This window comes from Silurus meridionalis, chromosome 23 (genome assembly GCF_014805685.1).
Source record: "Silurus meridionalis isolate SWU-2019-XX chromosome 23, ASM1480568v1, whole genome shotgun sequence".
In the NCBI taxonomy this organism is placed as follows: Eukaryota; Metazoa; Chordata; class Actinopteri; order Siluriformes; family Siluridae; genus Silurus; species Silurus meridionalis.
Window position 1 is genome coordinate 15,727,860 of NC_060906.1, and position 11,296 is coordinate 15,739,155.

General features: G+C 37.3%; 2 protein-coding genes across 3 annotated transcripts; both read left to right on the forward strand.

Annotated features, from left to right (window-relative positions):
* The first annotated feature begins 402 nt into the window (after positions 1-402).
* On the forward strand, positions 403-5,814 carry katnbl1 (katanin p80 subunit B-like 1). 2 transcript variants are annotated; one of them, XM_046836552.1, is made up of 10 exons: positions 403-623; positions 1,539-1,666; positions 3,489-3,526; positions 3,718-3,988; positions 4,193-4,308; positions 4,521-4,571; positions 4,660-4,749; positions 4,850-4,954; positions 5,068-5,161; positions 5,251-5,814. In XM_046836552.1, the coding sequence occupies exons 2-10, from the start codon at positions 1,550-1,552 to the stop codon at positions 5,281-5,283; spliced, it is 915 nt and encodes a 304-aa protein (XP_046692508.1). In that variant the 5' UTR covers positions 403-623; positions 1,539-1,549; the 3' UTR covers positions 5,284-5,814. The 2 variants fall into 2 exon arrangements, with proteins under 2 accessions (XP_046692508.1, XP_046692509.1); XM_046836553.1 differs by lacking the exons at positions 403-623; positions 3,489-3,526 and having other exon boundaries at positions 1,537-1,666.
* A 1,041-nt stretch (positions 5,815-6,855) lies between these two features.
* Positions 6,856-10,933, forward strand: emc7b (ER membrane protein complex subunit 7b). Its single transcript, XM_046836554.1, has 5 exons — positions 6,856-7,205; positions 9,023-9,142; positions 9,233-9,371; positions 9,746-9,826; positions 10,187-10,933. Exons 1-5 carry the CDS (start codon positions 6,988-6,990, stop codon positions 10,331-10,333), a joined length of 705 nt encoding a protein of 234 aa, XP_046692510.1. The 5' UTR covers positions 6,856-6,987; the 3' UTR covers positions 10,334-10,933.
* Positions 10,934-11,296: the final 363 nt, after the last annotated feature.

Genomic DNA, 11,296 nt, shown 5'->3' on the forward strand with positions numbered 1-11,296 from the left:
CAGATTTATTGCATGACACAGCTGGGAAAAACTGTTGCTATTAAACACTGTTTACTTAATCAACTGAGTCAGTGTAATGGTGAAGAGACTAATAAAATAGGCCAATTGATGGAAGGATTGTGAAGAAATGTCATGCTCCCTTGTAAAAGTATTTTTACTATTTCTAAAATACAAAAATAAAGTAGTTTATTTTGGTACATGGTGTGGTTGCTGCATTTTGTAGTTTATTTTGATACACCTAAAGTGAAGTTGTTTTATTTTACATTTTGATGTTATCTTTGATAATACTGCTGTTGCTGCTGCTGCTGATAATAAATGGAATATGACGACGTTATTTGTTTACGTTTCTAAAAGAACGACACCTTTATGTAACTCCACCACTAGGTGTCACTAAAAACCTGTTCAGTCCTTGGTGTCTCAGAGTCCGGATCAATCCCACAATCCCAATAACTCAGTTTGTATTTATTTGAATGGTGCTGACTTCGGCGCGTCACTGGACATGCACTAAAATAGCTGTTATCTATTTCATCTTTACTCAAGTCTCGTCGTCTATTTGATATCGCACCAGGACGCTGTTATTGAAACAATTCGAAGAAACTAAGCGACGTTTACAACATGTAATGGTAAGGGGAAGCTGAGCCTAAAACTGGTTTAGAGGTGACCAGGCAGCCATATGTTATTGTGTAGCAACTTCTTTACTTGTGTTGACCGTCAGTTTGCCACTTTCGCTGATTTCCTGATTGCTGTTAGTTGTAATATTTATTACAACTACTGAAATCGACCGAAATGTAGTTAAATTCATAATTATTAGTACTTCACCTCGACTAGCAGCTAGCTATGCTAGCAAATGAGTTGAAGGCCGTACACCAGTCTGACAATGTAGCTTACTTTATTAGCATAGCATAGCATTAGCATAGCTTCCCCACTGTGTGTGAACAGTGTTGTGGATTATGCGGATGAGCCTCTGTTCAAGCTCGTGGCCCTTATATTATAAACCTGGTAAGATAATAGATCATAAATTGTTGTTATTTTATAATAGGAAATGAAACAATTTGGTTTTTAGGCTGAGAAATGTGAACGAAACGTTATACGCGACGTGTTAGCAGTAAACACTAGCATTCTTTTTTGTTTTGTTTTTTAATAAACATTGCTTAATTGTCGCTGAGGATATTAGTTTTATCAAATATGTTATAAATATAAATTAGACATTCTGTATTCTTGCCCAAAAAACTATATTAGAGTAGTAACTGGTGAGTAACGTGGCGAATCTCTAATATCGCGATACGTGACGATACGTTCATATGCAGCTTTTCCTGTCATGTGTGGAAATATTGAATTGTTGTTTTGTTCCTAACCTTTTTACATCAATCCAGAGCAAATAATCCAGCGTTAAAATAATGAATGCCAGTAATGCAGCAATATGACTATTGTGATTGTTCACGTGCCCCCAAAGTAATGCATCATGTCATTTGTACCTGATGGAAGAAATTTTGGCTCAACATTAGTGAATAATTTGCCTGCTTGCTATTACTGTCTAGACTCTCTGATTATGGCCACTGGAAATCATGTTGGGAATGATGCAGATGTCCACAGGCTCAAGCAAGCCAAAGCCCTTGATCTTTTCAACCACAGAAGTGCTCCTAGAGATGAAGAGAACATGAGGGAGGTGAGTTCACACGGATCAGAGATGAAACTACAGATAAGGCTGCGTTCACAAAGACTTTTTAGTATCTGCCAAAAACGCACCTCTTTATTGTGGATTTAAATGAGAACAGTTACGGCATTTAAATGGGTCTGTCCACCACATGGCCCTGGCCATTATTCATTAAAGTAGCACATGGACAAATTTGATTGTAAATCAAGTGCACACAATCAAATTTCAAATCCATTTTTCCCTTTCAGAATTCTCCTATTTGTCATTTTGAAACGGTCCTGTACTGAGAATAAATTAATTAAATTAAAACAAAGAAATACAATAAATGTATAAAATACAGTAATGGACAAAACTTTGTGAAAAGATTAAGTATGAAAGCATTTCAAAACCAATAGCTGGAACACAATGAAATAAAAGCATGCTCTATATTGACATGGTTTGCCAAGAGAAATATAGAAGAAAATCCCACACCAGGTCTTCTCACCCCAAACTAGGATCTCACTAATCTCGCTCTTGTGGCTGAATGAAAACGATTCCCCTTCAGCCATGCTCTTGAAAGCTTCTGCAGAAGAGTTACGGTTATTCTAACAGCAAAAGTGGTCTAAACCTGTCAACAAGGACATCTGAGTGGGATGATTTTGTATCCACATACTTTTGGCCATGTCCTGTACCTGTATACTTTTGCTTTCTTACCTCAAATAGCTTTAGATAAAAAACAGCATACAAACACACTCTGACACCTGTGTGGGCAGCACCTTAAATCTATACAGCTGGGTGATACAACAGCTGTGTTCAAATATCCTTTTATTGTTTCAAAAGCATGCTTTGATGAATAAATGCTGTAAAATTTTTTGTCTTGATTGGAAGAGAGGATTCAAAAAACAGAAGTAAAATGTGTACGAACATAAATAAATCCACTAGCTAACACACTCACACTGGCAGTGACTCGACAAAGCAACCAGAAGTCATTCTTTTTCATAGGTTGCTGGTGATATCCAGCAACAGGAGACAAAGAATGAATTGGTGGCGTGAGAAAGCTGAAGTTCAAAAATGCAAATAAGCATTGTTTTAACATCTCTGTTTTGGTATATCATGACAAGTACGCACATAAAAAAAGATGGCAGAAATCATGGGAAATAAAACATTTCTAGGAACTGTTCACTAGCAATTCAGTATGGGGTTTTCTTTTTAGTGGGAGGACATCTTATTTGTGACACATTCTGTAGCTGGCTTATGTGGACATTGCATAATCCAGGAGGTAAAACCATGGAAATTTGTTGTAAACTAAAGACAGGAACACCAGCACCACAAGTGGTCAGTGTGGTACTTTCACTTTTTGAGGTTTTAGTCATTTCCAGCATATAACAGATATTTTTCATATGTTTTCTATTTAAAATGAGTGCACTGGGGCTTTAATATAGGCCTAGCTTCTCCTACTAATGCCATTCACTAGTCTAATAACTAATGTTTCTCATGACTTAAAGTAATTTTTGCAGACTATATATATTAATTAACATATATTTGAACAGAAGTCATTTGATTTGTCAAATGTCACATGTCGAAGTTTTCTGTTAATATTTAGTTTCATGATTCAGTTCGACGGATCTAAAGCTGATTCACAGGTTGGCGTGCTTTTGCATACTCCCCATGTATAAACAAGGCTTTATAAACAAAGTGCATTTCTTTCCCCTGCTTTCAAATTCAAACACCCACAAAGCAGCAACCCATGCGTTTTTAACAGGTGCTGAAAATTCCTTATGAACGTAGCCCAAAATACTTAAAGCTATATTTGCAGATCAGAGGAATACTAGCATTGCCTATCCTCTCTTTTTAGGTGGATAATTTATATAAGGAAGAAATAGATAAAGACAGGTGAGTTTTGAGCTATGGCAATAAGAATGACCACATTTTGACCACTTACGCACTTCATCAGCATTCTGAGAACATTTTATTGGTTATAGTTTGGATAAAAATATATATATTTTTAAGGAGATTACAAAGTTAACACTTTCCACGCATAATGACTAGCATTTTGTCTGCTTTTGTTACCCTCCGTTTGACAGATTTCCAGTGGGTCGTTGCATGCACAGCTACGGCAAAGTAAAACGAGCAGTGAGCAAGAAGACGCGTCATTCAGCGGTGGGTACCGCAGTTCGCCTGCGAGCCTCTCCAGCAGGCAGACCCTCTGACATGGCCAACAAGGAGAATGAGCTGACGTGTGCCGAGGACTTGCAGGGCGTTCACTATAAGGACAAGTGTGCGTTCCCTGTGAACTCGACAGACGCCTCCAAAATGGCAGGACCTGGCTCCAAGTACAGTGACTACTTCACTGAGGTTAGCTGCAGATTAAAGTTAACATATAAGCAAATACAACATGCATAATGTAGTGTATCAGTAATGACAAGTTAACCATCCAAAGATCACTTGGTTTATTTGGTCCTGGAGTTTCATGTAGGGTGTTAAGTCATAGCAGTGTCACTTTGAGGTTTAAGTTAATTTATTTATTTATTTGTACGTGTGTGTTTCTCACCCTGAAAGTTAACCAAGGACCATGACACAATGACCCATGTGCTCTTTGGGAGGAATCTCAGGTTAAATGTGGCTTTGACACTTTGGCGAAGAAATGCTAGTGAACTAGTGGCTTATTTGATCAGGTAAGGGTTTTGTAGTTATGCAGTGATAAATGTTGCTGACTGATAAATGCATTGTTAAATATTGCATTATTTCTTGGGTGTGTGTGTGTGTGTGTGTGTGTGTGTGTGTGTGTGTGTGTGTGTGTGTGTGTGTGTGTGTGTGTGTGTGTGTGTGTGTGTGTGTGTGTGTGTGTGTGTTTTTACATTATTATAATAATTTTTTTCCCCCCCAGAATCCAAGACAGAGGGGTGCTGGTAGATTGTCTTCCTGTCCTCACAAAAAGGCAAATATTTTTTAATAATTTTGTTAGTGTTAATAATGTTTACTCTGTATAATGTAATGTGTAACACTCTGACTTTTTGCTTGTATAGCCTTCAAGAAGAACAGTCAAGTTTTTCCATTGGTTGCTGTGTTGATCTTTTACCACAAGTGAAGTCAGTGCTTTGTGGTAGATATGAAGTGTAAGTCATTTTTAATTATCCAATAAGTTAAATGATGCCATGTAATTTATTTTCACATGTAAATAAAACATTTGTATTTATTTATTTTTTTTAAATAAAGGCACCTCACTGTGGCTTTGCACTGGATTCAATCTGTTGTTAAAAAATGGTGGCCTGAACTCTCATCGAATGGAAAGACTCTGCAAGATCGCTGTGCGAATGAGAAGTAATGCTCTGTCTTTGTTTTTTGTTTGTTTGTTTGTTTTTACACAATATTGCTGTGCATATCATAGTTGAAAATAAAACAGTTGAGAAAAGTATTTTGTTTGTGTGTTCCAGGAATGTTCAGGCAATGCGAAAGCTGCTGCTTGATCTTTGGGATGATGCGTGTCCATTATTTTCAGTACCTGGAACTGTTGGGGAGATGAGCAAGGTGGATTATTTCTGGTGAACTTTGTTTTGGAAATAATTGCAACATTTCAAATCTAACACTGCTTTTCCTTTTTTTTTTCTTCTTTTTAGGAAATTGAATCCCATCTGTCACAACTGCGTTGATGTCTCGATGTAGAACACTTGAGGAAACAACCACTACAAGCACTTGCTGTGGTTTCCAATGCTGTTTTTTTAACAGCAAAATATAATCTTTTGTATAACTCCAGAAGACTTGACTCGATGATGATTGGGGAGACCGATGAACTGACAAATTCAGACCCTCCCTATATCCAAACTGGAGACATGTCTTAAAGGGTGAATCATTTCCCATAAACCCTGACTGCTTCACATTGAAGTGGACTTTTTCATTAGTGGCACTGTCAACTCTATGAGACTAAAGAATCAGGTAACTCACAGAAGTGCCATGGAGAAGTTTTAACTCGCACTTGCAGTGCCATGGTGTGCACTTGCTGAAGTGGATTTGACCGCGTCCTGAGTCGTACAATGTCTTATCAATGAAGAGCTTGTAGTCCTGCTTTCTTAAGTTATTGAAGCTTTCACTGTCTTACGATTGTTCATGGATGAAATTATTGTGCATCATGGTGATTTTCTTTTAATCAACTTCTAAATAAATTTGCAAAAATTTTTGCCAAATGTTTTTCAGTTATGTTTAAACAACTTAAGAGTCATCCTTACAATCCCACAAACTAATCCTACTTGCTTAATGAAGCCCATAATGGAACCCATCATCTTTTGTGAATTTAATAGAACAATAAATCTGTACAATTCTATAACGCAGAATGTAAAGATGAGTATTACCAAGCTTTTAGAAAGACTGTTCAGTATACAATTATAGTATTTGGCAGATGCCCTTATCGAAAGCGACTTAAAACTATATCATTTGTACAATTGAGCAGTTTTGAGGATTAAGGGCCTTGCTCAAGGGCCCAGCAGTGGCAGTCTGGTGGTGCTAGGATTAGAATTCACAATCTTTTAAACAGAAGTCCAACATCCTAAACACTGTGCTACCACTTCGCCCTTAAAAATATGGTACACATTCATACTTGCACAAGGTCAGTCTAATCTCTGTATGGTTTAAATCTTAGTATACATGCTGCTGTAGTAAGCACAAGAAGCATTTCATATATGGCAATCGGCACAACAGCAACTTCCACTTATCTCATTTATACAGTTGTGCAGCTGAGGGCAGTGGTAGCTTGGGATTTGAACAAGTCCAACACCTTAACCACTGATCTACCATAAGCATATTGTGAACATTGGTCTTGGGGCTGTGTGTATGACAGCAGCAGTATCCACTTTAGATTATATCTTAGATTTTCTTCACCATTCTTAAACTTTCATAAGCAGTGGATCACCTGCTCAGTGCTGGATAAATGTTTGGTTGACAGTCCTAGTGTTATGGAGTTCCTCTTTCCCATATGCTGTACAGAATAGCACATTCATCATGAATTGGAGTGCTTTATATCTAAGCACCTGTACAAACAACTATGGAAAAATTACAGCCTGCAATGACTAGGGTGCACCCTACATTGCAGGGTGTAAAATTACACCCTGCAATGACTAGTCACCAAAAGTCCCGCTGAACAACTTTGTTTTAAATTACCTCCTACCTGGGCGGGGTCGAACTATCACTGTGACGTTTATGCGGTAGTTTTATGACAGCACACGGTCACGTGGTCGCTGAGCACTTCCACTTCCGGTATTAGGACTCCATGACCTGTGTGTACGTTTAGTGCCGAGCAGTTCAGCTGATTCACCACCGTATTTGGAGCGTTAAAACAGCGCGTTTATCGAGTAGCTGGCGTGATGCGGCATCTTAGAAAAATACTGGACTTGTATGTTATTTTGCAGTCCGCCTTCGTGCTGTCGTTCTGCTCCGCTGAGACGGAGCCCGGGCCTGGTGCGGGGAATGGAGACCGATTTAAGATCGAGGGCCGTGCGGTTGTCTCGGGTGTGAAGGCGCAGGACTGGGTCTCTTCTGCCAGGGTGCTGGTAGAGGGAGGCGAGTATATCGGATTTCTCAGGTAAGCCGAATTACACCCTGTATTTTAGAGCCACCAAACGAAAAGAACAGTGTTATTCTGAAGCTAAATGCTAGTCAGCTAAATAGCTAGTTGTTAGCTAACCATAGCAACGAACGTCTCTGTAGGGGTTTAGGGAGCAGTGGGATACTGCAACTGTTAACCGAGCTGGGATTTAGCTGCAATAATACCAGTCATTTCAATCAGCATTGTTTTGACATCTCAGTAAAAGCTTTAGATTATATAAAAGCCAAAGCGTGTGGTTTAGCGTCATTTTGATATTTTCAGTAAGTATGCGTTAATTAGTTCTGTCTAACAGAGGAGATGTTAAAGTAGTTCCGGCTGCAGGGCAAATCACAGGCTTGCATATCACAGCGCTCGTCGTAATCCATTGTCGTATTTTTAGTAACAGCTCATTGACATGGACTTGTATAGAACACAGTGATAGTGAGCACATTAACATGTGCTCCATTTAACAAAGAAAATCATTTATTAGCCAAACCTTTTGTGTAAGCCAATATTTACAGATATTGAGGATGTTGAGAAGGTTTATGTTTTTTTTTATTGTCAATGCCATCATATGTGCAGACAAAGAGGAATCGAAATACCGTTTCTCTTATCTCTTATCAAGTGTTTACATTGTCAATGCAATATAAAAATGTGCACAAGAATAGCAGCAGTTAGTGCAATAGAGCACAAGAAGAGCAACAGATTTTGTATCGAGGTAACTGCAGTGTACTTTAATAAATATACATATAAACTGAGCAAATATATCTCGTAAACATCTGGATGAATATGCATCTAAGTAAATGTAAACAGTGAATGTTAATATGCAAGTTTACATCCAAATATATGTCAACAGTTTGTAAGGTGCAATATACATCCAAATATATGTAAAAATATATGTATGAGTTCTGAGTATAAAGGCATTTGTAAAGTGCAAGACAGATGACAGCAGAATGACAGTAGTGCAAAAAGACTAATGTGTAAAAGTGCAACAGTCAGATTGAACAAATTTGTACATGTTAGTTTTTTTTTTTTTTAAATAAGTATTTGTAAACAGATCAGATGCAGCGTGTAAAGTTTACCAGAATCACACACAGCATTTCGGCCCTCACATTCAGACTGTGTAACAGTTTGTTTCTTCAAGCTACTCAATACAAAACAACTGGACTCACACACACACACACACACACACACACACACACACATTCATTCAGTGCAATTCATTTGCCCTAACAAAAACTTCTGTACTGGTTGGTGCTGCAGTGCCACTGTGTCTACTGTCTTAGACACACGTTCACTTGTTGTGCCTCAGTTAGTTTGGTGTAGTTGTGTGTTTTGTGTTACTTTTTGTTAATTTATGTTGTCTTTTGTAGCACCATTAATTTAACATGTGGAAGGAATTTCAAGTGTAAGCACTTCACAACAGCAAGGTTTCCAAACTTGGCTAGCTGAATAATGTTTATTAATTTTGAAAGGGAATGTTGAAAGGAAACAGCCATGTCTCTGTTAATATAAATCTAAACAGGAACACATTCTTAATGTATTACTTTAAATAAATAAGATGATTACATTTAAGAAAGTATGATGTGTTGTAACGGTTGGGAAATTACTATGTTTAAGAGAAAATAAAACACTTGTCTGGCTGCGCCGTTTCTGGAAAATTCTCAACTTTGACATGGAAATGGAACTACCTGGTGGTTGACTATTTTCCCACAACTGCACACCCTGTTGTGTGTTATACCTCATGTAATGATTAAAAAGGAAGTAGAAACAATACATTAGAAGTCTTCAGTCTTGCCACCTTTCTCTGACAGGACTGATGGGAGTTTTGCTGTACATGATGTTCCATCTGGATCCTATGTAGTTGAAGTCATATCCCCGTCTTACAAATTCGAGCCAAGCCGAGTGGACATCACCTCTAAAGGGAAAATGAGGTAATCTTGACTGTTGCACCAAACTTTGAAAAACCTTATTTTTTGAGTGTTCAGTCTGGACCCTGTTTTAACGTTTTTATTGTACCTCAGAGCTCGCATGGTGAACTACATCAAAACCTCGGAGGTAGTCCGACAACCATACCCCCTCCAAATGAGAGCTATTGGGGCACATTCGTACTTCATGAAGCGAGAGACGTGGGGCTGGACTGATTTCCTCATGAATCCGATGGTAAACTTTGTTTTCAAAATATTAAAGGCATGCTGAAGTCAGCTGAGATAAATATGTCTGCAGTAACTAAGGGAATGGAGAAAGGCCAGGTCTATTTTTGTATGGACAAGACACTTTAAATTTGCCTTTATATAATATGACAAACAGAGATGTCTAATAGTTCTCGCAGTATGGCCTTTACAGTGCATATTCGGTGCAATTAAATTCAGCTCAACCTTTATGGTTGTGGGTTAAGTAGATGGGGTTTTTTTTATTATCCACTTATGCATACTTATTTTTTTCACTTATAGTAACAGTATTTAGATTGAAAAGTATTTGGTATTCTCTGCCCTGTCTCATAATAAAAACATATATTTTTTTTTTCACTTTTACAGGTCATGATGATGGTCCTTCCCTTACTAATCATCGTTCTGCTCCCAAAAGTGGTCAATACCAATGACCCTGAAATGAGAAAGGTAAATGTGAAATTGTGTTAAACCAAAATATAACAGGTCGTACGCAATTTCTTTAAATGTCGGCATGCAGAAAAACTAGAAAAATTGGCCTTTTTGTTGTAATCCTCAATGTTTACTGTAGGATTTTAATAAACAACTTTTATTGGGAGAAAAGGTCTTTGAACATCCTTTAATAAAATTTTTACATCAAATTAATATACAAAGCTGATTTTTCTATTGTTAGTGTGTTTTCTCAAGCAAGCTGAGCCTACCAAGAACTATTGTAATGACTTGAGACTTCACAGTGTTGCTGTGGTATTCTATGAAATAAAATTGGATTCATTTATTATTGGTTTTTGTGTGTTGTTTTTTTTTAAACAGGAGATGGAGCAGTCCATGAACATGCTGAACCCTAATCCAGAGTTACCAGATGTCTCGGAGTTCATGACTAAACTGTTTTCTAAGGGATCCAGCAAGCCAGGAGGTAGCAATAAAGGCAGCAGGAATGCAGCACTGAAACGGAGGTAGTGCTGCCAATGAAGACTGGAATGTTTTTGTTTTATGTATATTTCTTGTAGAGTTGTTTTGTGGCCTTTTTCCCCATTTGTCACAATAAAACTAACCAACTGTAATAGATAATAAGCTTGAGCTTGACTTGGCAGGGCTGTACAATATGTTCACAATGGTTTTTTTTTTTTTTTTTGGAGTTTTGGTTTTTTGTTTTGGTTTTTTTATCAGATGCTTTATCACCACATTTTAATATATCTACTTGTAAACATTTAACACCATATAGAAAAACAGCTGTAGTTCCAATCATGGTTAGTTTGGCCAAGATCATCAGAAAAGTAATGTATGCTTTTATTGCTGCTGAGGCTGAGATTTTCTAAAACATGTTCTCTTTCGGGTTGAGGTTGGCTGAAACATCACTTTAACCCACACCCAGTTTCCACTACTACTTGAAACAGAGCTTTTACATTGAAATAGTTGGTAATATTGTATCGAGCTTGTATATGACTGTGAATGATGATGATGATGATGAATGCCGAAAATTTTAGCAAAGAAATATAAACCTATTTAAACTGAATGCTAATAAATTGTAATGGACATTTCACACGTGTCCTTTTTGAATATTTTGTTTCTTGTTTTTTTATTTTTCTCTGCTGAATGAGTCCAACTTTTCCCAAAAGACAAGAACTATACTTTATTTGATTCAGTTGGATACAAATTCACAAGACATCTGAAATATGATCGAACACAGTTTGATGGAGTGAATACAATAAACATGTCTAATAATGGACAAAATGTAAAGGAAGTGTTTAATTTTTTTTATGTTGGTACATGAAAATTGTGATCTTTTGGTTTGGTTAATAAATCTTTGCTGTTCTACTGAATCTCTGCATTACATGCAACAATGGGTCTGAGTATATCAAACCCTTCAATGCTCACTTACAACAATTATTCCATGTAGAAAACCATATTCGCATATTTACA

Coding starts and splice junctions, on each gene's coding strand:
- katnbl1 (XM_046836552.1), top strand. CDS start 1,550: ATGGCCACTGGAAATCATGTTGGGAATGATGCAGATGTCCACAGGCTC. Junction 4,309..4,520: donor CTAGTGGCTTATTTGATCAG/GTAAGGGTTTTG, acceptor TTTCCCCCCCAG/AATCCAAGACAGAGGGGTGC. Junction 4,955..5,067: donor GATCGCTGTGCGAATGAGAA/GTAATGCTCTGT, acceptor TGTGTGTTCCAG/GAATGTTCAGGCAATGCGAA.
- emc7b (XM_046836554.1), top strand. CDS start 6,988: ATGCGGCATCTTAGAAAAATACTGGACTTGTATGTTATTTTGCAGTCC. Junction 9,372..9,745: donor ATTTCCTCATGAATCCGATG/GTAAACTTTGTT, acceptor TCACTTTTACAG/GTCATGATGATGGTCCTTCC. Junction 9,827..10,186: donor ATGACCCTGAAATGAGAAAG/GTAAATGTGAAA, acceptor TTTTTTAAACAG/GAGATGGAGCAGTCCATGAA.